The following is a 26,494-nucleotide window of genomic DNA, read 5'->3' as shown; positions in this document are numbered from 1 at the left end:
CGACTAGGCTGATTTTTCGATGAAATCTAACACATTGAGCCCCACTCATTGTTTAAATGGCTAGAAAATGTTTCTTCGCTAAAGAAAACCTCAAGACTAAAAAAAAGTCTCAAGACAAGCCTCGCCCTCTAGCATGTAATCTAGTCACCTCATTACGCGGATTTTCACCCGTACTTCTTACAGCGGAGGCTGAGTGTCTCGGTCTGCTTGGCGTTGCTACCCATAGGACATGGCGTTTTATGCTTGCACCAGCGCCCCCTGCAAAAGGACGCTTGGCGCTCGCGTTTCGGCACAAGCGACATCCACTCTTTCGCCACGCAATACCTGCGTGGAATGGCATGCTCATTTAATCACTGGTGCTGAAGAATAGCGGTCGTAAGGGTGGCAGATATGTAGGCCTCTAATATATTCGCCCCATGACCTTGTTCGGCCGCTATATTGACAGCGCGGCTGTGAAGGAAGTTGTGGCGCCTACATACGTTAACGATTCTCCTCTATTTGCAGAACAACGTGTTTGTCCAATTGGCCATCTTCTACGTGCTTCTAGCCATGGTGAAGGTAAGCAAAAATTTTAAGTGGCGAACAAACGTTCAAGAGCTACGTCTCGTGACGATTTACTCGTTGATAATCATCGAGTGCGTCGCAACCGTGCATTTCGCTTGCCGAATCTGGGTACACATTTATTTGGCTGCAAAGATTGCCAGTCTGATATACTAGTACGGGTAAGGTTTTCTAGCTGTAACGCACAATTCTGCCTCCTAAACATAGAGGCTGCGCTGCAATCTTTAATAATGTTTTCATGTTAGTCCTTGTAGTAATATTAATAAAACACTCCCGCTACTACACCGAATTTTCAGTCGCCCCTGTTTTGGGAAGTGGCATACGGTGTTTTGTTACGTCACTCATGCGACCGATCTGATTGATTTCTTAGAGTTAGTACGGGGGAAAGAGCGCGAGTGGCCTGCAGTAACTTGAATGATAGTTAATGTCTTTTTATAGTGGCCTAGGTTTACTCCATAGAGCCGGGTTTGTGGCGGCACCTGTTGGTTTGAATATCAACGACAGACAAGCCTTCGCAATCTACAGTGCGCGGACGAAGGATCGCGGAACACGAACGTTAGCCACTACTGCACAGCGAAGTGGCTGAGGAGAAAAAGCGCGACTTTGAGAGGAGGGTAACCTGCAGTCGCCCGTAGCTGCCTTCGTAGTAGCTGATTCGCTTATGATGTAGTGCAACGTGTTACAGTAGTTCATAGTGAACCAAAAACAGCTCGAGAAGACAAAGATGTGACACGTGCACGCATGAACAGAAGTGTGGCCATTGTGTCTTTGTCTTCTGGCGCTTATATTTCTTCAGTATGAATGAGAACCAACTAGCCCAGTAACAAAATTGAACAAAGCCTGTGTTCCAATTCTAGACAGCGTCGTAGACAGTCTATACGCCGACAGCTTAGAAGACAGCATCGAGCCCTAGTCGTCCGTGTAACGGAGCGCGTCGGGATGACGTCTGTGCGACGTCACCTCGCGTCGACAGGAGAAAGATTTAAAAAATCGAATTGTTATTCCTTAACGTCTTTAGTGTAAATCTATGAAAAAAAAACTTAAAGTGGCTTACATTAAGCGCCAAAAAAAAAAAAGCGCTTGTGCAGGCGACGATACTGGCGAGATACCGATCTAACCGAGCATTCCGCTGAGCCACCATCTTGTATGGACAGCAAATAGCTTCCGTCGTATTTGTATCCGATGCTGTCTTCGCGAAGCTGTCTATTGCCAGATACGATGAGTATTGGAACACACCCAAAGACGATTACTCTGGTTTTGGCCTAACCGCGTCAATGATTTCTATACGCCTTTTCAGGGACCCTTTAATTAGCGGTTAATTAAGCCAGTGTTTGTGTAAATGTTTGCGTCCTTTTCTCAAGCGCCGTTTTGGACTCGTGCCAACATGTTGCGCACATTGTACGTGCCTCACATTGCAGGGTGCCATCTTGCACAACATCTACGGCTTCTACAAGGACTTCAAGGATAAGCCGCCGTCAGCGAACGTCGTCTACGTGATGAATCCGCTGGCCAACCAGGGACAGCCCGTCGTTTTCGTCAACATGAATCCACCACCACCACAAGGAGCGGCTGCGGCGCCTAGGCAGTAGAAGTCGCGCGCCGTGTCATATCTCGACACCGTGCTTTCGTTTTTCTCTCTCTATTTATGAAATATATTTCGAGTTATCAGGTACATATCTTAGTACAGGTGACAACAAAATGTTCTACGGACCTTTTTATGTTTTTTTGCGCGTTCATATTGCATATCTCATGGCTAAACAGGCACCAGCGAAAGGTTAAGGCCGCCCCGACGTTTCGGGACCGATGTCCCTTCCTCAGATTACTAGGGTGGCCGAAGAAACGACACCTTTAACTGCCGGCTACTATCCTGCATCAGGTCGCGGAGTCTGCGAGTGCATAGAGTTTCATAATTGTACACTAGAGGAAAATCTGGCTCTAGTGTCTGCGTGGGAATCATGGGTAGTGCACGGATTTGCCTGAGCTTCGTTCTTTCGACTCCCTGTGGCCTGCAGCCACTTTGTCACGGGACGAAGTTCAGCGAACGTCCAGGAGTCTCACGTCACCGCATTGACCCTTTTAGGCTCACCGATTCAAATCAGCCCGAACTATAGACGATATTATTTAAGACAGATGGGCGCTGCCACCTTGGGCTGTTAAACGAATGTTTTCATATTTTTGTATGTTGCAACGTGAATTAATAAAATTGTAAACGTCGAATGCACCAGTCCAAAAGTTTTCATACGCTTGCGTCTACCGTAGCGCTGCTCGTTTAGTTGGTAAAGATACAAAATGGCAAGACTACACCCTGTTACGGCGGCACCGAAACCCAGGCATAGTATAGTCTATGTGAAGTGTCTTTTTTTTTCTGGACAATACAAAATAAAATTTTAAGTTTGATCTGTGACCAATATCATTGTTGTACTCCTTTGAGCTCTTTTACTCGAAGAAGAATTTATTACTTGCACGAAAAGTCGGAATTTGTAGTCAGATTATTACTTGACATTTGGCTAGGCGAAACCGAAATTCTTGCATCCTATATACGAACAAACTCCAAGCGCGTGTGTGCCACAGAAATTGGGCAATCCCCGCAACTCACCGCTGGTCCACTAATAATGATCAGAAAAGAAGGGCAACAAATCAGTAAGTAAATAAATAAATAAATAAATAAATAAATAAATAAATAAATAAATAAATAAATAAATAAATAAATAAATAAAATCAATAAATATGTAAACGTATACCAAGCACCTCTACCAAATGTCGGGAGGCGTTCCAGATGCCCAATGTCCTCACAGCTGAACGGAGAGAGGTATCACTTCAAATTCCACCATATTGTCAGATTTCGTAATGGTGGCATTTTAAGCCAATCAGAGAGGCGTTGGCAGAATACCACCCCAGGTTGTTGCTGCTGTTGTCCTCTGGGCCTGGCACATACCCATGCAGAGGATTGGCCAACCAGTGAGTGAATTTTTCCAATATTTCCTGTAGTGTACAAATCCTAGGTTGGTTGGTTGGTTGGACCTTGGCAACCTGGCGCAACCCACTGTGGGGGATCGGCCATGAAACGGGCGGCACCTTATTTTTGAGATACAATTGTTTTACATTTCAAATATGTTTGTAAAAAGGATATGTAAGGAAAAACTCACACTAATATTCAAGGCTAGAAAAACATTAGAAAAAAAAATATATATATATTTTTGAAGTCAGTATGAATGAAAAATAAAATGAAATTAAATAACCTAATAAGCAATTCGCTTTGTCTCCCGTAGAAAATCGCATACGGCTTCGAAAACGTTCCTGTGGCTGTGGCCCAATTCAATTGCTCCAAAGGAAAGAACCATCGGAAGGGATAAATTTCTACGCATGACTAAAACATGTCGTCGTCATCTAGTTTGAAGGCACGTGCCCACTTCTCCTTCGCTTGCAGTACAAAATAAATACGTAAATAACCTGCGTGCTGCACTTCTGGCCCACGCAAATCGAAGTGGAAGCGCTTTGAAGGAGCGGACGCTAAATTCGAAATTTATGTGCCTTTCTGTACCTTTCATCAAAATTACGTTACCTCTGTGCCGTGTGCCACGCAGCTTCGCTGGTCATCGTCTTCAAGAATCTCAATCATCCGCTGCAATAATCCTCATCTTCATCGTTTATAATTTTTATTGTTTTTAATCATCCTCATCGTCAACGGCGCGAGGAGGCCAAGTGGAAGAAGCCTTTCGCATTTCTCTGTAGCCGACCATGAGCTTTTCTCGGGAAACCGTCGTCTGCGTACTCTTCCTCTGCATCGTAAGTCCTACCTAATTTTTACTGAGGAGGCACCTGTTTTAAAGTCTGTCTTATGGAATAAGGATTGAAACTGTTTACCAATGAAAACGTTGACACCAGCGCGCTCTGCGAAGGCACTAACTGCTATCTTGACCCGCCGTCGTAGCTTAGCAGGTAACATATTGCGCTGCTAAGCTCGGGGACGCGGGTTTGATTCCTGGCCACGCCGGCTGCATTTCGATGAGGGCGAAAGGTCAAGGCACCCGTGTAATTAGATTCACTTGCATGTTAATGATCCCCAGGTAGTCAAAATTAATTCGGAATACTCCCAGTATATGCCGTGCCATCATAATAATATGGTCGTTTCAGCACGGAAATCCTCAGAATTTGTTCTCTTCTCCTATCTTTGACATGGTTCAATGAGCCTCATTCGATTTCTACGGCAAAGATACACTAACTGTTTATAGGCCTTCAGTTAAGTAATGTGTTGGATAAGCTCGCTGTTCTTGCATGAAACCAAAAATACTTCAAAACTGAAAGCAACGTGGTGTGTTTTCATTGCTGCTTTGGTCATGTACTACAAGTTTCTTTTCTTTTTTTTTGTCGAAACACACCACAAAACGAGCAGGTAGAAGTTGAACAAGTTGCTACGTGTTTACGCTTAGCTGACTCACGTTCTATTGCAGGGTATCAACTTTTTCGCCGTCACCTCATACCTGCTTGGTCACTACAGAGCAATCGGAAGTGAGTCCACTTGCATCTTTATTCTTCTTTTAAAATGTCGCACTGTAGAGGTATAACTTGTTGTCCTTATTGTTGTACTCGGTGATCGTGGTGAGTATTATATACACGGTAATGTATTCGTCATGCCGTTCGAAAATATTTTTTTTTTCGAAAGCGTCAGAGTGATAGCAAAGAGCACAGACTTCGACAAATCCCTTCACGCCCCTCCCACTCCGCCAATGCTTCTTTGCAGAAAAATGTAACGTACTTTCTGGACCGTAATAGGCACCCGATGTAGTTTGCTTCAAATATGGTTCGTCCGCTTCCACAACCGATACAGTCAACACCCGAGGAAGGGACCGAACGGGTCCCGAAACTTCGGGTCCATCTAGAAACTATGGGTGGAGAAACTAAAGCCTCTAAAATTCTTTCACTCAGCCAGACAAATCCCTGTCCAAATGTTTACATTAAAGATGTCTCGTATGACATGTGTACAAAACCATTACCTATGTGTTTTCCCGGTATATATTGTATCTGGTACATCACACTTGTGATTGCTACGAAAAAAATGTGGTTAGGCGCGGAGAGTTACGTATTTTAAGGACTATGTATCGCCATTGAAAATAACAGAATGGGATGCAAGGGAAGGCAAGCGCGATATACGATGGCGTAACGTCAGATAGCGCAATGCGACTATAGGAAATCTGCGGGCGTAGATTGAAGTCCGCTGACTAGACTGGATAGCGACAGGTCTCCTTGCAGACGTCATCGTTCTGGAGAGGATATGAAAGGTGACGATGATAATGATGATGATGAAATTTCTTCTACAGACCTGCTCACGCCTTTCTTGTCACCCTGGCACAGGCGACGGTTTACTCTTCGACGTCCTCCTCGGCTTTGAGACGGGTGTCAACCTGGTGTCCGACCTCATCCTGCTCAACGCACTACAATTATCGGTACGCACTGAATTAGGTCGCTGTGCTCGTTTTGAATGTCGCAGTTAGTGCGTTTACTCTGTCACGAAGCGGAGCAAACGGACACACGAAGGTGTTCAATAGCGCCGGAACTCCCGTAAACGGAGTTAAATATGAATACAGCGCTCGTTCTCTCTTTAGGAATCATTACAGAACTGGAGGAGTTTGTGCAGTTGTTCCACATTTGACTCTTCAGGCGAGAACTCTCTTGTAAAGGGAGTCAAATGTGAAATTCAGCGTTCATCCTTTATCTAGGAGTCAGTATATTGGAGTGCATGGGCTAGTGCTCGCTCCACATTTCAACTCCCTTTACGCAACTCTCTTGAATGGGGTCGAGTGTGGAACAAGCACTCAGTTCCACATTCACTACAATTTTTTTGTTTTAGGGATGTGCTTATTTAAGCTAGACTGTGAAAAAACACTATTCGAAGGCACGGTACAGCTGCCATGTGAGGCGAGTACACCGCAGTACTACTTCATATCGAAATACGCAGGACCACAGTGCGTGAGATAGCAGTGAAGTACGTGCTCGTTGGGCCAACCTTAGCCGAGGTTTACACATAAAGGGGGCATGTGTAGCTTATAACAGGACTAAATCGATGTCGTTGCCCTTGTCACGCTAGGAGTCGCACTAATTTTTCATTCGTTATGTTGTATGGTCATTGTCGATGTAACTTTCCTAATTTCGCGGCTCTGTGTGAACAATATCCAACGAAAAGTTGCGAGGTTTTCTAGGAACTGACCGTTTCTGCGGCGTTGCTCATGTCCGTCCCATAATATATTCTTCCCGAATCGTAAAGAACAACGGTGAAATATACCTAAAAAGAAAGCCACGCTCTTGATTGTTGCAATATTTTTTATTACAATACTTATAATTCCCTAGCCAGACTATACTCCAGTGAGTATACCAGACAATCTGTTCCTATAGTAAATCTCTCGACTTCTCTTTATTTTGCAGTCGAACCCTGCCCTGCGCGGTCCACCTCATGTAAGTATATCACATCCTGTGAGTTTTAAACAGCTGACGTAGGCAAAAAGAAAGAAAGAGAGCGCCCCTTTTTCTTGACTTCCTTTTGTGCGTCTCCTATTTTCTGTCGGTGATGGTACACTGACCCTGAAATAAAGAGATAACTACATCAAACGTGACTATACTTGGTTACAACCTAAAATTTAAAAAAAAACATAAGTGTTCCGCACCAAGAACTGCGACGTGATTGCCATTCATGTGCAAGAAAATCGTGCTAGGTGGTTTCCGTTCTAACCGTAAGTTCTTTTTTTTGCTCTGTACTATATGTAATATGCATATTAAGAATGAAAAGATAGTCATCCGTACTTAAAATATTACGTTTGCCTGAGCGTTCATTCGAAACATTTTCTGAAATACTCCGGCAGTATGTTTGATGAGGTTGCATATAAACGCCTTTCTGTCCTTCATCAGCGCATGTATCAATTCGAAAATAGAATGCTCGACACCTTTTGTGAAAAATATGTGACCATTTCTTTGTTATACACACGTGTCTCGAAATATCGCAGCTTTTTTTTTTTTCTTATCTCGTACCTATGAAGGCATGCACTTATGGGTGCATTTGTTCGCAGGCTGAAGTGGTGGAGAAGCTCCGCAATTTCCTGATGCTGAACACGGGAACGGTACTGTTCTGCTTCGTAACCCACATAAGCGCATCGAACTTCTTAGCTCAGCACGTAAGTTGTCTATAGACAGATGACTATCCTCTTAGACGTGCATTGTTCGCACGCGCTTTAGTGTGCATAGCAACGCTTTAAGCATTTGCCGATGCTTGGGCTTGATGATATATTGATCGAAAATGTAATGGCGCGAAAATGAAAGTAATATATACACTGAGACACATGAAAAAGGAATATGTTCTCGAATAGCGCGATAAGAAAAAGTTTCGCGATCTGCAGAAAATACGGTCACTACTATTCGAGATAAATCCTCTTGCTCTGAATGCGACAGGGGGCCCGCGTAATATCGCATCATAAAAGGCCCCTCAGTGTCTCTTGCGGCTCTTGAGAACTCCCATCTGTGGCGTCCCGCCTATGACGTCACAAACGGTTCGGAGAGCCCATGAAGGCTAAGACCTCTACCTGCCCCATAGCTTAAGCTCGCTCACGTATGGAGAGCCTTACATGGCTTCCACAGCAAATAGGACGCTCCTCATATTCTTCCATTTCAAGGAAGCATCTATCTCGCCACTCTTGGCGAGGCGCAGTCTTTTCCTCATTTATGTCGATCCTCACTCTCGTCTCTCAGGCCACGTGACCTGCGTGACGCCTCCTCCTACTACCACGACGACGGCGGAGCAGGGTAGACTAAGACACCTTCGCTGTAAAAAAGACTATCTCGGAGGTAAATAGCGAAAATAGTAATCACTGTATTCTTAATATTTCCACTGTGTGTACAATCGGTCTTAAAAGCTTTCTGCGGAAAAATAATTATCGGGAGGCGTCACGCTCTTTGCAAGAGTGCTTAGTTTGGCAGATAAGCTAGGCCGCTCTTTGTGCAGAATAGTTTGTTCACGCGCTGTGCCCAAGAGACTTGTCTGTATGACTACGCATTTCACCACGGTGTTCTTCGTGCTCGTATCTGTGATGCTCAGTGATGTCCGCTACGAAATCAGCGCCCTCTTTAGGCGGAATCAGAGCCGTCGCTGGATTGAACGCCACAGCGTTCTTGGTGTTCACCTATGTGGTGTTCTGTGTGAGCTGGCATGTTCAGCTCCGTCCCTCGGTGTGCGTGTTCCGCGCAGTTTAACTTCTTGACTATACCGTGGATCAACCCATTCCAGGTCCAGGTTTATGGGGCTACCAACGCCGAGGAAGAGCAGGCAGTGCGGGTAAGTACGATTGCATTTTAATGCTGTTCGACGCTGCTTGAATGATTGCCTCATGTACCGCTTTCTTGTCGCTGTCATGTAGCTTATGAAAAAGGCTATTGGTTTGTTCGTTTCCCTTCAAAGGCCCTTATTATTAAGTTCCGTCCCGCTTTTATATTTATTATCTGCCGCAGCGGATATACAATTGCTTGATTTGCATTTATGTATTGTGTATGTTCTTTGAAAGGGCTGGACACGTGACTAGGTTACCGAGCGGCCTTTTGCTCACCTTTTGTGGCACGACTCTTTTACGGACGGGTTTCGGGGCCACCGTATTGGGCTCTTAACGTTGCCGTTTTGTATCTTTAAAACCTGAACGAACAGTGCTACGGTAAACGCATACGCAGCGGTTGGCTTGGCACATTCGACGTTTCATGACCTTATTAATTCGCGTGACGATGTACAAAAATCAGGAAACATTCGTTTAACAGGCCAATGCGGCGGCGCCCACTTGTGTGATGCAAAATCGCCTTGTAGCTGACGGCTGATAGCAAACTGAAACGTTCCTACAGATAACCATGAATGCCACAACATTTTTTTTTAATAAGGCAGGAAGTTTGGTGTAAACAAAGGGTGTGTGCTGGTGCCGAAACGTATTTCGAAAGTGAACTTGTCTTTTTCGAGTTGCAGCCCTGAAAAAGAGAAGTTCACTGGTCGATACGTCGGCTCCAGCAAACACACACAACCTGTTTACGAATGTTTCACAACAATGCTTTGTTTTAAGATCACAAAGGTTCATGAAAGATACTGACCGATGTGACGATGTTCGTTCATTGGTCGTGGAAATCGGTGGCGCCCTATTTAGGGTGTCACTTCAAAAGGACTGTTTTGGTTGAGAAAAGTGAGCAAATGTAACCGTTTCTTAGCACCCCTATAGGCTGTGGAAAGTCTGAAGATTTTCGCCCCCGAGATCAAACGCAAGGTCTACTCTTACGCAATCCCTGAAATTGCCGTCGCTCAACTTGGTCGCCATGAAGTCCGATCCAGGAAACAAAATTGAGCCTGGCGTAGTTTCATGCACAATGTTGTGTAGCTTAATGACTGATACATTGTATTTAAGTTGCACGCCTGCTAACAGCTGGCATATCTTGATTGATTGATTGATTGATTGATTGATTGATTGATTGATTGATTGATTGATTGATTGATTGATTGATTGATTGATTGATTGATTGATTGATTGATTCATTCATTCATTCATTCATTATTCCAAAGCAACGCTAGGGCTTGCATTTTCGTAGCCTAGCGAGCAGCCTGTAGCAAATCACTGCTATCAATACAGCATCACTAAACGCAGTTAAATCGGTCTACTAGAAAGCGCTATATAGGCAACCAATACTCTGACTAGGTTGGTCTAACACATAACCCCTCCCCCCCATTCCCTAACTGGCTAGCAAGTATCCCTTCGTAAAAATACAAATAAGGCTCGCTACCTGCCATGTAACGAAAACTCGTCATTAATGCGACTTTCACCGCGTCCTTTTTTTTTTTCGATATGCAAGGAGCTGCAGCCCGTAAGCAGTCGCAGTTTACGATCTTGCAGCACCAGCGCTTTCGGGAAAAGCACGCTAGGTGCTTGCGGCTAGGTATAAGCGTCCTCCGCTCTTTCGTCAGGCAATACCTGCGTGGTATAGCGCGCTTATTCGACTATAGATGCGGAAGCGTTGTAGCAGTGGCCGAGGTGTACATGCCTCTGATAAAGATATACGAATTAAGCAATGGCGATATGCATACCTTGCCGATTCTCCTCTGCTTACAGAACGGTGTGTTTTCCCAGCTGGCCATCTACTACACGTGTCTAGCCATAGTGAAGGTAAGGAAGCATTTTAAGTGGCAAGCAATGTTCAAAAGATATCTCTCGTGACGATTGAAGTGCGGGAGATTAGCCGTCAGAATACCCCGCAATGGTGCGTGTACCACTACCTTTCGCATTTACATTCGAATCTAGGTACACACCTATCTGCCTGTAAAGGTTGCCAATTTGGTGTACTAAAGCACTTCTAACGTTTTCTGACTCTAACGTCCAATTCTCAGGAGGCGCTTGGAAAACAAGAATCCACTCGCTCAACGACTTGAGCATCAATTTTGCAAGTTTTGGGAGATCTGTATCAATCTGCTCTGCAGCATCTAAGCGTTGCATTCTGTCTCTCCACTGCTCTTCCCATAGTCACTTCACAACATTGAGTCGTGCTCCCTTAGGGACTGCAGAATATAGCTCTACTTTCATTTTACTAAACAACCACCCCTCTGCATGCCGTTGCCTTGTAGCATAACCTGTTGAAAACGAAATCATCTCGGAAATACCTGCGCTGTAGTGTTCCTTGATTAGCTGGAACAAAAATTTTTATCTGAGAACTCGATTCCTTTGGGTCAATGTTGGAAGATTGGCTCTGTTCAGTCAGGCTGTCATCGACTTCCGCCCAGAAACTGTTATATATATGTATCGAAACTTCCGCTTTTGAATACCTTCTATTTTAATGTCTTTTTTTAGTGAAAGGATACCACATTGCAGGAGCGTAACCCAACAAAGGCTGCACAATTGCGTTAAATGCAAGAAGATGAACCGCTGGAGTTGTTAGCCTCAGAGCCCGCCTGAGAAAGAAAAGATTTTGCTTGGCAGAATTACGCACAGTATTCATGTCTTTGTTCCATCTGAGATCATTGGAAATTCAAATGCCAAGATATTTTCATTTCTTTTATTAAACTTTTTTGTCTATTTGTTAAGGGGCCTTGGAAAGGTTCTGACGATACTTGTAAAATTCTATTGAAGCTGTAACGCACATCCTTGTGGTCAATAGCAGACCTATCGAAATAGTCTGCTTAAAGTGTACAATTTAACATAAGTTTTAAACACGCCCACACCTGATGATCGCAGCGTTTCCGCCACACCGAATTTTAAGCCGCCCCTGTTTTGTGACATGACCCATTGTATTGTTACGTCACGCATGCGACCGGCCTGGTCGACTTTTGAGCATTCGTACCGGAGGACAAAGCACGCGACCGGCGTAAAATGACAGGAACCTGATTCAAGTGACCTTATTAGAGCGGTCTATTGAGAAAGGTACATATGGCTCTGATAGGGGAGGCTTTGATGCGGTACCTGGTGGCTCAGAGATCAACAACACAGACACGCAGTGTGTTCTGCGCAATATACGGCGTGCAAGCGAAGGGTCGCCGAAGATGGGCACGGCTTTGAGAGGAAAGGTGTAACCTTTCATCGCCCCTAGCTGTCGTGATAAAAGGTGTTTCGCTTAAAATGCAGTGCAAATGATTTACTCTAGTTAACCTTTTCCCTAAAGAAGACGAGCTCAGCTCGTCCACACGGTTTTTACCGCTCCTACCGAAGACGAGTTGGGCTCGTCCACGCTGAAAGAAGCGTTTAACGGTTTCGCGGTTAAGCAACTCCGATTCATTTTACTGAGTTCTTTTTCGCTTGAATAGATGGCGCAGTAAAAAATTTTAAAATGAGCTCAAAACATGCATTTTGGTCGAGAAATGACTGGATTCTGGTAATCGGAATCAGAAAATAGCGTCGTTCTCTGTGTGCGAGCGGCGCGCGCGTGCCGGCAACAAATCCGTTCAGGAAAAATTAAGTAAATGCTTGTTTGCCGAAATTTTGTAGAATAGAGGATTTTAGTTCTCCTGAGAGTGTGGCAGCGACTACACGGAGCGGCATATTTTTCTAAATCATCGGATTCGGGCGACGACCACGTCTCAGCGTGTCGGCATGCAATGGACGCCGATAGAAGTAAACAATCTCCACGTGCGCTTCCAAGGCTTTTTTTTTAAGACGATAGTCTTTCTTGGGGAACTTAAACGCAGAAATTTTGGTCTATCTTTCTGTTTGTCGGCACGTCACGACGTCACTCGATTCAGCCACCCGGCAAAAGTTGAACCACTTGCTTACCGCGCACCCATCTTGAACTGGTACGGCTGTTCCTACTTGTGAACGTTGTCGATCAAAAAGTAAATATTACGCATATCTGAGGCGCAACATCATTAGGTAAGTATTAGGTGGTGTGTTCCTTTAATAGAAAATACATAGGTACGCAATTTTAAAGACCCTAGTTTCTTAAGCTGCGCTGAAAATGCGACTGCGCTGAAACTTGTCTTCCTCCGTGCCCTCTGCACAAGCTCATGTTGTGTTTCGGTTTCGGTTCAGTATTGCATTGTACGAATGACAGGGGGCGCCGCTCTGGCATTCCTCTTTTACCCAGGCGACGTATAAATAAGAGAGTTTGTGGAGAGTACTCGTTGAGTGCAGACGTTTCTTCTCCTTCAGCGCATCGGGCGAAACCGCTTGTTCGGGCTGGCCGGCGTCCCCGCCGGTCGCCTTGGTCACCGCCGGTTTTCTTTGCAAACTACCATGCTATACAGTACCGCGCGCGACCCAAACATTGCTGACATGTCGTGGAAGTACGAACACATGGCATGCCAGCAGTGATAATGCGGTAAAATTAAATCTGTTCAAACAAACCCCCACTGCATTTATCATGCGAGGACGGAAATGGTTTGACAACAGCATCATGGGTGGCCGCGAATGAGACCAGGACTCATGTAGTACAGCCGGCCAAAGACTATCGTCTTTAGACGACATTTGCAGCGAAGCACGCAGATACGCGGCCAATTTTTTTCTATTTCACGGGCTTTTTGTCCATGCGCATTGTTTTTGAAACTTCAAAGAGAACTTTTCAGCGCGGAAGGCTGGATAAGCTAGGGCATTTTCTTTCGTGCAGTGCAGTGAAGGCAATCTTCTGCATATTTTCAAAAAATATCTATATTTTGCTTGTATCTTGCGAGTGATGCGCCTTTAAATTGTATTTTTTTATTTGTTTCAAGACACGTAGAATGAAATATAGGCAAATTAAAATCGGTACTTTGTATCGTTCTTGGCCAAAAAGCTCGGTAGGAAAAGGGTTAGGCTAATAGTCAAAGAATAACTCACAGGGTCCCTTTTGCATTCGCTTAAGAATACTCGAAGGCGAAAGCCGTCATCTTCTCTTTTTGTCTCAGTCGATGTATTCTTCCTTGCCCCCACCCCTCCTAAATCTTTCTGCAGCTAAGGTGGTTCTGCACTGCTTCAACGATCGGAGCTATTGCAAGCTTTCTGTGCACATCGCCTGGTTTCAGTGCCTCCGGGATCGGCCCACCTCTGACCAAGCGACGATGTCGCGTGATGACATCATGATGTTACGTCACAGTGACGTTAGACGTTCTGGCGATCTGTCACGTCGCGGTGGCGTCATCGCGCTATGATCTTTTTGGATCACTCGTGTTGATGCCGCCGAGGCCGACGGTCAATTTTCGCGTTTGATGGGTCATCTAAGGCTTTCGCCTTAAAGAGCGCCAGATGAAAAAGACGAGAAGGCGACGCGCACGCATGCATGGACGTGTGGCCATCACGTGTTTGTCTTTGCGCGCTGTTATTCGTTCACTTTGAGTCAGAGCCAGCTGGCCCACCAACATGCCTGAAAGGACCCCTCACGCACCACCTCGAGTTCAAAGACGAGGGAGGGGTTGCCTTCACTACCCTTCCTACAGGTGAAGTCACCTCTTCGGCATTTATTCCTTAAAAGCCCGTGTACAATGCCAGCAATAAGCGAGGAGCCTACAAGGATTTCGCCCTTGTCGGCTACACGCTGTGATCTCCGAATGCGCAGTCGGAAACACACATAATAAAGTGAAATCAGTTGATCGCGCACGATAGTCATCCGAGACAAGGAAGAACAAGTGGGCGGACTGCATTACAAAGCAGTGCACGAGATGATTCACAACTGATATTTCGCGTATATGGACCAATAGAGAGCATGTACCACAATGACGTCACGTGAATCACTGTTCTTGCGTCACGAAGTGCTCCAGAAAGACGAGGAACGACAGCAGAGAATAACGCGCTCATTTTTTGTGTCTTCAGAGGCTGGTGAGGGGCCTTTTCATGAAGACGGTCACTCTAGTCGTGGCATAACCACACGCATAACTTCAAAACACGGTTTCGGGTATACCCCTTAAATACCGGTTGATTGAGCCACTGATCGTGTAACACGAACTCAAGCCTGTGGTTAAAATTCTTATCGTCTTTTCTGTCGCGCCGTTCGTAAACAAAGCTTTTGCGTCACCCTCCTCTACAGCCGTTTTCTACTCCTTCCAACGATTAGCTCACATTTCAGGGCGCCATCTTGTACAACATCTTCGGTTTCTACAAGGAATTCAAGGACAACCCGCCGTTAGCAGACGTCGTCTACGTGTTCAATCCGCTGGCCAACCTGGGACTGCCCTTCGTCGTCGTCAACACGAATCCACCACCACAAGGAGCGTCGACGATTACTACGAAGTAGAAACCGCGTGTCGTGCCATACCTCGACACCGTTTTTCTTTTTTTTTCTCGATCTCGATTTGTGATTCTTATATATGTATCTCGATTTAGAAAATATAAATATTAATACAGGTGAGAACGAATTGTTCTACAGGCTTTGTTTCTATTTGTGCGTTCATATTTCATGTTTGTGGGGTACTCTATTGTCGTGCAAGTCGTGAAACCCTGTCCCTCCGTCACGTATGGCGCATATCTGCATACTGTGGTCCGTGGTATGCGGGTATGCGCCACAGCTGAAACCCATGCACAAGGAAACAGACATTAAGGAAATTTAACATTTTAGGCGAGAAAACCACGAAATGATTATCAGGCATGCCGTGTTGTGGGGACTCTGGATTAATGTCGACCATGTGGTGCACTTAGATCGAAAAGCAAGGGTGTTCTTCGCCCTTAGCACTCATCTAAATTCGCCTACCTTTTGCGGGAATCCATCCCGCGCTCTTGAGTTCAGCAGCGCGGCACCTTACGTGCTAGACTATCACTGGAATTAATATGCTTAAACGCTTTGCGTGGGTTTAACAAAAGAAAGCCATACCGTTTATTATGATCGGTGATTGTAATGTAGTAGACTAACGCACACAACGTGCAGCAACTACTCTCAGCCACCAACCATGTGGTACAGATCGTAAATAAATGTATTAGATAAGCAGTCGTGGTGACGGTTACCCAACACCAGCTGTGGGGCTGGTGCTTTTCCAACGTAAAGTGTGTCACAGTGTTGGCTACCGTTCTTATAACTATGTAAGTAATAAATCATACATATATGCTCATATAATTCATGTAGTCGAGCTTTGTTTTTCCCCAAAGAAATAAGCCAACGAATGCTGTTTGTGATATGCACATTAGCGCAATATGTGCAGTGCGTTTCATTAACGTTGGCGTCCGTGCTGTAACGTTAGTGCCGACGTTACTTCGGAGTATATGTCCTTTAGGCGCTAAGGTACGCGCTACGAGTTTTCGCGCACATAGGACGGCATAGTTTTGGTTCGCCCATAGTCATATACACTTTTGCTCTAAAACCAGAGGGAAGATACACTATGAAGACGACGCAACGCACGGTGTTCCAAGCTATCAACATTCCGAAGGCATGACTCCTTTGAGGCTCGCAAGCAAATCGCACTCGCAGCATCCTCACCTTGCCTACGAAGTGCGAAATGACCAAATATAAAGGGCAAATCAAATTATTAATGGGTCTTCGAGCAGTTTAACCTCTGATGCTTCACCATCAAAAACCTTGCCGTGGTTTCTTTTCTTTTTGGCGGTGTTATACGAGCAGTCATTAAATGCAACTACACCTTATGCTGCTCAGTTACCCGAATTAAAGTATCTTTCACCACTTCCTTGAAGTAAAGATTTCGTTCGTTCGTTCGTTCGTTCGTTCGTTCGTTCGTTCGTTCGTTCGTTCGTTCGTTCGTTCGTTCGTTCCGTGTAGCTGCACACCTGGTGTCATCAGACTGCGATCATCTCAAGGTGGCTCGAGCTTCGCACGCTAGCTACCGTGATTTTCAGGATTACTATCGCACGTCGCGGCGACTTCATCCTGGCCCGCACGCGGTCAGGCGAAAGTGAACGAACGGCAACTACGCTGCCTTGTGACTAATGCTTACCTTACACCGGCGGTCGCCCGGCACTTCATGCTTGTCGGGTCCTCGCCGCGACGCCTTTCACGTCGTGGCTTCGTGTCCTGCCTCTCCACTCTTTCCCTTTCCCCATCCTTACTAGAAAGGCTTGGGAGGAGTACCTGCTTGGGTGCCTAATCTTGGAAGCTCCACGCTCCTTGGTGGCGCGCGCCCGGGCAGCGGCCGTCTCCAGTGACGTCTCGGGCTACGGACTGCCACTCAGGCGCGCAGCAACTTTGTTAATTGCTTCAATAATACCACCACCAAGCTAGCGTCCATAAAAAATCTCTTTAATCAGTCGAGCAAGCCGACATAAACAAACAGAAGACGTCGTGGCGAGGATAATGTTCCCACAGTGCACGTGTGCGCACGCGTCATCTCAGTGGCGCTTCTTCCTTCTGCGAGCGCCCTCAGGGGGCGGGACCGGGCGGCGCGCCCTCATGACGCGTGAAGCGGGCAACTCCTGCGTACTAGCCTCAGCCCTGACACCCACGCGGTACTCGCCCTGGTGAGGCTGCGGCGTCATCGGTCCAGCGCGGGAAGACCACTCAGATGGCGTCGCCGACGCCGTGAAAACCGCGCCACTCGCCGCTGCGGGCGTCAGCAGGGCTTGGGCGCCGCTACTGCGAGATGCGTTTGACGCCGTCGCCCCGCTAGACGTCGAACCGCGAGGCGTCGTCTGGGCAATGTGCGTCGGCGCCCCGTGTGTCGGACCGCCGGATGTCGGACGTTGTTGGGTCGTGGGGTACCCGGATTCAGCGGGCATGGGCGACACTGTCGCGGCACCCATTGGCGCAGGATATGCGTATAGCCGCCCACCCTGCGCCGGTTCGTTGAACGACGGCGGTATGGAGCTTATAATGTAGGCGGGCAACTCTTTGCGAATCTGTGGATGCATGGGCGACGTAGCGATGGGAGACACACCGATAGCCGGGGTGCGGCCGATGATGGGCGTCGGGTCGCGGTAGATGATGGCCGGGTCGATCTCGGGTTGTGGAAAGCGGCGCTGCTGCGGTCCGGTCAGCGCTGGACCACCATCCGGCGTCTGGTGTCCGGGCGCCTCGTGGACCACGGCTACATCGTCGAACGCCTTGCCCCCGGTGGCCGCGTAGACCTTGTAGAACGCGTACAGCAACGTCGTGTAGTACAGCTGCGTATCAAGTTATATTCAAATGGCATAAACGTGAACGTTTCAAGGACAGACAAGGTACGAGACTTCCGCGATATCTGGTTATGACATTCTCCGTTTTATTTGTGTGAATATTTCGTTATTTTCTTGAGAGGGCGGGATTAATATCTTCTGCCGCAATCGAAAATATCTGGAAACCGTAGCGCACACTTCACCAACTTCATCTTACTTTTATTATTTTTCAGTGGCTTTCGTTTAAATTAACGGCTTGCCTACGCTGCCGTCACGTTACGGCTGTCAAAGACCGCAGCCTCCGATTTATTCGAGAAAATTAGGTTCGAATCAGGCGCGTAGCCACGAATTTTTTTCGGGGGAGGGGGCACTTGCTGTAAACCATGACTATTTGAAAAAAAAAAAACACCTATGTTCATTATTTATTTTTGGTGACCCCTATTCCACCAAAATTTGGAGGAGGTCCCGGGCCCCTAGCCCCCCCCTCCCCCCCTGTCTACGGGCCTGGTTCGAATATAGGGCACAATACAAAGCAGCATACCAGACAACATAAAACAAATTCTCCGCCTTTAGCATCTTCTAATAGTCTACAAGAAATTGAGTTTGAAGCAGAACAATGTTGCAACGTGACTCGTGACATCATGCTCATCGCAACTAAGTTCTTGTCTAGAGCAGGTGGGGCCCGCAGGGCGAACTTGCTACTTTCTCATTAGACGAGTATAGAGCCGCACTTAAGAATTCACATGGCACTTAAATCCCTCGCCATCGAACAGAGCTTTACCTAACAGAAGATCATAGCGCAATTACTTACCTTAACGTAGCCAGCCATTATAATCCACGGGCCCCAAGCCAAGACTAGCTTCACCTGTCAATTAGAAATATCTCTTCTTAATATGCTTATACCACCAAACTCCAAAGGATGGAGACATCAACGCCGGACATATACAACAAACAGACATAAATGACATACGAATATATGGCGTCCTTATGAGCTAACGATCGCTCCCTGTCACTATGCACTATATGTGGCACTGTGTAATATTACTATAGGGCAGGGGTTGGGAAACTGCGGCCCGCGAACTGAACCTTTTTGAACAGCAGGCTAGTAAAGGCTTGTTTGTCACCTTCCTCGCTGGAACAGTTGTGTGGGTAGATACGGACGCACTCCTTCCGACAGAAAAACTGTCAAATATTTTCCGGTTTAAAGAGCGAGTTTGGAGTTAGGTGCTCTGATTTTCAAAAAATATTCGCATAGCATCCGATTCTTTCAGAATCCCTTTAAGGTAGTCATATCTACCGGTTGCAGCTGGCTTAACTGAACACAAACGATGAGCTCAGACTCATTTGATGTGAAAGACACCGTGAAGTTCTACGCTGGCCTCACAGCTCAAAATTTTCGAATTTGAAGAAACAGTGTTCGACAGTACATGCGTCTGCTCACAGACTTTCTCGAGAATGAAGTTTATCAAATCAAACGCGTTCCCGACTAACCAATGAACACATCCACCAATTTCTGTGTCTGTCGGGGAGCAACCTTGATGTAGATATTTGTGAGTTGCCTAAGAATGTTCAGCACCAAAAGTCGCGTTGAGTCTCTTTTTTTCCTTGTCACCTATGTTTGTAAATTGCAAACTTGTGACATGCGAGCCGAAAATAAACACGATTTCTATTCCCGTTTTGTACATTATTGGCAATTCGCGGAATGTTTTCTCTTTCACTGCAACGTTTTTCTCTTTGACTGCTCTAACAACGTCGTGAGCAATATTATGTATGCATACGTCAGGCTAACTAGAAAAGAATATGGTTAGACACACAGTTCTTCCCTCAGTGATGACGTGCCGTTTCGATGGCACGGTTGTCTTCCTATCCAATTTGTCACACATTGGCCTACTTTTGCAGCGTATCGAATGCTCTTACAATAATAATTATTATTATTACGCGAAGAACATTGTACTAACCGTGTTTGTGTGCCTACCTGTTCTCTGAAGGTGATCTCATCTGCGTCCTGTTCTGTGAACTGAAAAGAAAAGTGCAAAGACAAACAACGTTCAACTATCATCCGTTTCATTGGCGTATGTTTGCTCAGTAATACAATACGATTAGGTTTCAAAACTTTCACCCACAAGAAACGTTGCTCCGTCATTCACAGTCACTTGTAGCGCGAAATAGTAAATGAATTTGCAGTTGTCTCTAAATGTTGATACATCATTGTTGCGGCTTCCAATGGCGTAGGCAGGCGGGGGGGGGGGGGTAATTTTAGGTTTGCGTCGATATATGGGTGCGTTTGTATAGTTTGTATGGTGTGCATGTTTATCGTCCGTTCGTTTGCATATGTGTACACGCACACATAAAAATGCATGCACGAACATATATAAAGTATGATGAACCCCCTCCCCCCCCCCCTTTCCTGCTACGCCACTGGCAGCTTCCGGATCCACCGCTGTGACCGCATTTCAATTTGGAGTTTTACGAGCTGTAGTCAACCACGCCCCTTCCATTACGACCGCGTTTTATACCCACATTTAAAAATATACTGTCGTGTTGACGCCGCGGCCAACGCCGACGGTCACGGTTTTCGCGTTTGATGAGGCATCTAAGGCTTTCGCCTTAATACATGAAAAGAAAGTCAGGGCAGAGTGGAATATTTCTGCGAGCATATATAGGCTATACACTGTATAACAGCTGAAGCTTGCGGAAAGTTCTCATACATATCGATGGATCGTTGTTCTGCTTCTTCGGTTGTAAGCGTCGAACCTCACTCAACCCGACCCGACTCGACCCAAATCAATCCGATTCGACCTGATCACGCGTGCTTACGTGCACGTTACTGTATAAATTGGTCTCAGTAATCTGTAATCGGTGAAGGCTTGTCGGGTTATGTTAGTGTGACGTCCGCGCTACTAATATACATACGTACAAGCCAATTCGACCCGCTTTTTGGCCGGTTTATGTAGATACCGTTCTAGTGGAAATGCTTTTTTTAGCCCTTTGGCCTGTCCATTCTGTGACAGGGCGACCCGCACTACCCACTTTGGCGGGTACCGCAGGCCAGCCAGGTTGGCTCCACAGCAGAACAGCATTGCCACAGTGTTCCACACCACGAATGCGCCCAGAATGGCCGACACTGCTGCCTGTAAGGGCACCAAGAAAAAGTGAACTGTGTTAAAAGAAACCGTCATTGTTTCATAAGCTCCAAATAAGTACACCCTAACAAAAAAAGGAGTCATCGGACTCCTTTTTGCAAGTCCTGACTTCCCACGTATGACTTTTGGATATCATTATACACTCTCGTCGGAGAGCCGTGGGACCCAAAAGGGAGTTAACGTGTCTCCTTAAAGAGAGTCATACACGCGGCAAGTTAGGACTCACCGAAAAGAGTAACACATAAGCTTTTTTTTTTATTCAGTGTGTGTTCTACACAGCTTAAAGCATCGTCTTTCGATTGTGGTGTGAGCGTATAGTTGCATAAGTTTGACCAGTTTTTTTTTTTTTCTGATGAATTGCTTGTAGGACTGCTATGGCGACATATAGTGCAACCGGACATACGATAACTGTCTTTGTGTATGTTTATGTGTCTAATGTGCAATGTTTGTACTCAATAAAATTACCTGTGCGACAACAATACGACTTGTTTCCAACATACGACTTGTTTACACAGAGTCCTAGCGTACGAGCTTTCTGCAAATGTTGTAGCCGCTGTCATTTGTTGAAGCATTGGCTAAGTGCCTGTTTGGAACCGAGTCATACGAACATATCAGTGTTATAAAGAAATGATTAGTAAAATTGTACTGTATCTATAAGATATTTAGGCTAAGCTCCTTGACAGGGTATATGTATGTGCTGCAATGTTAATATTTACAGCAGGACTTGTTTGCACTGTCAATACTTCGACACTACAATATAGATTTTCTGACGACGTGGTCCGGCACTAAAAGGTTTCCTTAATTGTCGTGACGTTAACTTCACCTCAAGAGAAAAGAACAGAAAGCAAATGATACTTAGAAACAGTTTTTTCACGACGCGTAGGACGGGAAGTATGTCGCAGTCACATACAACAACAATCTTGCTCGACGTGGCGAGTCCGCTGTTTCGTCGAGTATTTTGGTATACCGTACTACCTTGGGTTGCGAGCAGTTCTAGCGAGTAGCGCCGTTTCGTCGAATATTTTATTATGCCACATTGCCTTTGTCAAGTAACAATAGTCAGAACAGCGCAGCAGAAGCTGCCTGAATGCAGCATCAAGTAGCGTTTGTGAAGATTACCAATAATCAATAAGCAGGCAACACAGACTTAATCACTCACAGGATCCGCGCTGGCTCCTTTTGACTTCTCCTGTATTTCGATATAACAACGAGAGAAAAAAAAAACACAACATGTAATCGAGTATCGGTAAAAATAGTTTACTCAGTTTACTTTCCCGAGCAACACACCAGCTTCGAACAACTCCGTAAAGGACGATCTGGGATTCACTTTAATCGGCATCGGCTCTGTTAATACCTCCATCCACATAAGGCTGAAGTTATTCCGAAGCTCTAAGCTACAGCATCTTGCGCCATCAGGCAGTTGTTTTGGGACTTTGAACACTGCGCGTTTATGAAATTTGTTAATCACGAAAGTGACAAAAATACAAAATGAGTCAGTGAAATCGCTCAGTCGACAGTCGGACACAAGTTCAGAAGTCCGCGGCATTTCTTCCTCAAATGCGGATGCACACAAGCCTGTAACCAACGGGCATCTACTCCAGACTGACGTCATGAGCCGGACGGCGTCATGAGCCCTCGGAGAACATTGCCGAGTGTATGAGCGGGAGTATTTCTGTAGTCGCGGAGGCGATCGGCTGTCGCCCTTCGGTCGTGTGGGAGGTGCCTCTTCGGACTTGTATCCGCAGTTGTATCCGACTGTATAGCTGAGAGCACAGTCTCTGCTGTGACGAGGTGACCGAGCAGTTTTTGCCTTTACTTTACAATTATATCCCCAGCTGTTTGCGTCTCGCTCAGATATAGAACAGTTGCTGAACTTACCGCCTGCCAGAGGAGCAGGATGACTAGTGTGTCGCTGAAGATGTTCAAAGCGCATTCGATGCCGAGCAACACGTCGAATATCAGCCCCTCTGTGTCTGCCGCGAAAAGAAGGGAAAATGTTGCGTCACTTCCAGTAGGTACATTTTGGTTTTAACTAACAAAAAGTCCGCACGCGTGCGTGCTGGATTGAATAAGCGTTATATAATAGGAAACATTGTAAATCTTGATTGATACGAAGATTTTGTTGCCTGCCTCTCCTTGAGTGTGGTCGTCTGCCTCGCCTTGTATCCGATCATGGAATTGAAACTCGGTGCCCCATTGCCGTAAAACAACACTCGCGCATACACACAGGAAACGCTCAAAGTAGTTTTACGAAAGCAACGAAACATTGCTTTACAATGCAAAGTTTGCTATCGCTGAGGGTTTGTCGAGCATAGAATTCCAAGGGCGCGACCGCGCCCTTACAATCAAAGTTCAAAGTTGCTTCTAGAGTGACTCCCCTCCTTCCCCTCGCGTCTTTTAATGCTCGTTCAAGACTGGCGGGGCGTTTCCTCTCTGCTTCGATGACAGGTCTCCCGAGCGGGGTGATGTTATCGCATGCGCCCTCCGAGCGACGGAGATGGGTCGGCTCGTTTGATCTCTGTTTCAGCCGCGTTCGTCGCCTCCGCTCCCGTGCTTTTACCCGCGGTAGAACATACGATGCGCGGGCCCATGCGGTGGCGTAGCCAGGGGAGGGGGGCACACCGGGCTCATGCCCCCCCTCGCAATTTTTTTCCCCGTGGGATACAGCGCACAAAATGACACTAGACCCCACTTATCTGCTCAGACCCAATGTCGGATCAAGGAGGTGTCCTCCCCCCCCCCCCACCACCCCCGAAAGAAATGTCTGCCTACGCCCCTGGCTCCGTGGGTATGTTGTCAATTTGAACTTTATACAGGACATGACGGAAAAAACCCGCCGAGAGTGTACATATAATTGCTGCAGCAATAAAAAGGGATGCTTAAAAGGGAAGCCCATTGTTGCATTCTTTTTTTCTGCTTGACGGGATCCGCGTATATACAATACTCCAGATGTGGTTGGTATTGCGGATATTTCGTAACCAAAGCAGTCGACGCGGCAAGTGGTATAGTACACTGTGTAAGGGGCAATTAACAAATTCCAATGCTACACAAAGCTAACTTACGCGACCCGGTCCTGTGAAAGCCGTAGGAAAAGCGGGCGATGCCGACGATGTTGGGCACCTGCGTCCGAGACAGGGTCGATATACAGTCGTTACTTTGGTAAGGATGCACATTTTGATAACAGTTAGAATCCGACAAGCGCAAATGTTTACCAGGTGGATTCCGATGCGGTAAATGGCGTCCTTCCTTGACGCGATCATGTCTTCTTCTCGTTCTTCTTGCCAGGATCTCGTGCGGGGTATTCGTAGCAATGCTGATAGTGCTGCCTTTGTCGACGTTGATGATGATGACACCCCTAAACTCTAAATGCGAATGAAGTAAATCTTTAGACCAGGTAGAAAAGGCCCACTCTTGTATAAAAAAATTTTGGCCGATGTCTGTCACTTTAGAAACTTTCACTTTAGAGCCCACTGACGCAACACGCCGTTCCCCAGCAATATACATCTGTCTTTAGTGTCAGATTGTCAATTAACAACTGTAAACCGCCCTAATTCCAATTAACCAATCCCTTTAAGTGTATAAATGCCACACAGGAAGAGGACACAATACCAACGATGACTACTATGTGATACACCGCGTAATTTGTAACTGCTTCCACCATCGTCGTCATCATCATTGCAACCCCTGTACTGCATTACAAACTTACCTAGATAGTAGTATCTCTGTGGGTGTGCTCACTGGCCTATAATAAAACATCGTATTAAACATCCTGGAGGCTGCATCGTATGCGTGCCCAACCGGGGGCGTTAATATGCGGTGATGATGTCCTCGTATCGCAAATACTTCCGAGGTGCAATTGGATGAGATTGCTTTAGCGGAGCTTTAACTTAAACGTGATGACTTACTTGCCCTCATGAACTCAGGTGCGTACGCGTCCCTGATGTTTAAGACGAAAGCCTTAGATGCCTCATCGAACTCGAAAACATCAAACGGGAGGCTTCCTCCGGTACACCTCCCTGCCTTTCCTTTACCTTTCTCTCTCTCTCTCTCTCTGACCGTCGACGGCCTCGGCGCCAAAACGAAGTTAGGCGAAAAAATCATCTTGCGATGACACTATCATGACGTCACATGTCGCCAAAAATGTGTGACGTCATTATGACGTCAGACGATCATTTCGTCACATGCCGTTGTCGGTTTGTCGAACGTGGGCCCATATCGGAGACAGTGCAGAAAGCTTTCGCGGGAGAGAGGTTAAATCAATGCAATCGACTGAGGAAAAGAGGAAGAAGCAAAAGAAGGAGATGGTTTTCGCCTTCGAGTCGTCTTGGGAGAATGTATCAGGGAGCGTGTGAATATTTTTTTTTTTCAGCTGGAACGCGACGTCTTCGCTGTGGTTTGTAAGCAGTGGGCCATATTTAAACGCGTAGCGTACAAAATGAGTACGCGTTCATTTTTTTCCCATGGTGTAGGCAAGAAGCTCGAGCTCGTCTACGTACGGTGAGCGCAATTAACGACGAGGCGCCAAAAAATGAATGACGTCATCACTGCAGTTTTGACATTCGCGGCTAGACGATTAAAGGGCGCTGTGCATCTGATGTAAGCATCGATGTGTCGTTAAATAATATTACGGCAGCCTGGCACTAGTGGCGGCAAAGCTGAAGGAAGAGCGGATCAGGGTGGTCTTCCTTTATTCTCTTTATTTTTCTATTCCTTTTTGTTTCTTGTATCTTTTTTGTATCTGTTTCTTTCTGTTTGTTCCTTCCTGTATTTCTTTTTTTTTCTCGCTATTTTATCTTTATTTCTCTTCATACGTTTATTTCTCTCTCTCTCTGTATTTATTTTCTATCTTTTCCTCTCTCTCTCTGTTTTTTTTTCTGTCTGTTTTTTTTTTTGTTTCCTTTTTCTATTTCCCTCTCTTTCTCTTTCTGTCTTGCTCTTTTTATCTTTTTTGTCTTTTTCTTTCTATCTCTTTCTCTCTGTGTCTGTTTCTTTGTCTGCCTGTATCTTTTTATTCTTTATTCCCTTTAATTATCTCTATTTTTCTCTTCCTTTCTATATCTTTCTCGCTCTCTTTCGCGTGTCCTACACGTGTTCTGGTAGGGAAGTAGAAGATGAAGGGGAGAGCAAAGAGAGCGCGTGCCGGGAGAGTTAGTCAGCTCACGATGATGATAGATTATTTGTGCACGACCGACGAAGTTTCTCCTCTCGAAGAAATTTGATTTCGCTTTAGTTATCTTTTCTCCTCCTCCTCTCCGCTTCTCATCTCCCCTCCTCCTCATGTCCCTCCTCCTCCTCACTTCG

The 26,494-nt window shown here is 46.0% G+C and overlaps 1 protein-coding gene across 9 annotated transcripts in view; it reads left to right on the top strand.

Moving 5' to 3' along the window:
- The first annotated feature begins 8,683 nt into the window (after positions 1 to 8,683).
- Positions 8,684 to 26,494, top strand: part of LOC119389978 (uncharacterized) — a 137,028-nt gene continuing 119,217 nt past the window's right edge. For 5 of the 9 annotated variants that reach the window (XR_007415752.1, XM_049414613.1, XM_049414611.1 and 2 more), the window contains exon 1: positions 8,684 to 8,878. Coding sequence is in view for 4 of the 9 variants with exons in the window: in XM_049414613.1 (XP_049270570.1) it covers positions 8,753 to 8,878 (126 nt within the window). In the remaining 5 variants the exon portion in view is untranslated. Of the gene's footprint in view, positions 8,879 to 10,676; positions 10,731 to 15,084; positions 15,260 to 26,494 lie in introns of all 9 variants that reach the window. The other 4 variants (XM_049414610.1, XM_049414612.1, XM_049414609.1 and 1 more) reach the window with 3 other exon arrangements.

Source organism: Rhipicephalus sanguineus, chromosome 4 (genome assembly GCF_013339695.2).
Source record: "Rhipicephalus sanguineus isolate Rsan-2018 chromosome 4, BIME_Rsan_1.4, whole genome shotgun sequence".
Lineage (NCBI taxonomy): Eukaryota > Metazoa > Arthropoda > Arachnida > Ixodida > Ixodidae > Rhipicephalus > Rhipicephalus sanguineus.
This window is presented reverse-complemented; position numbering and strand designations above follow the sequence as displayed.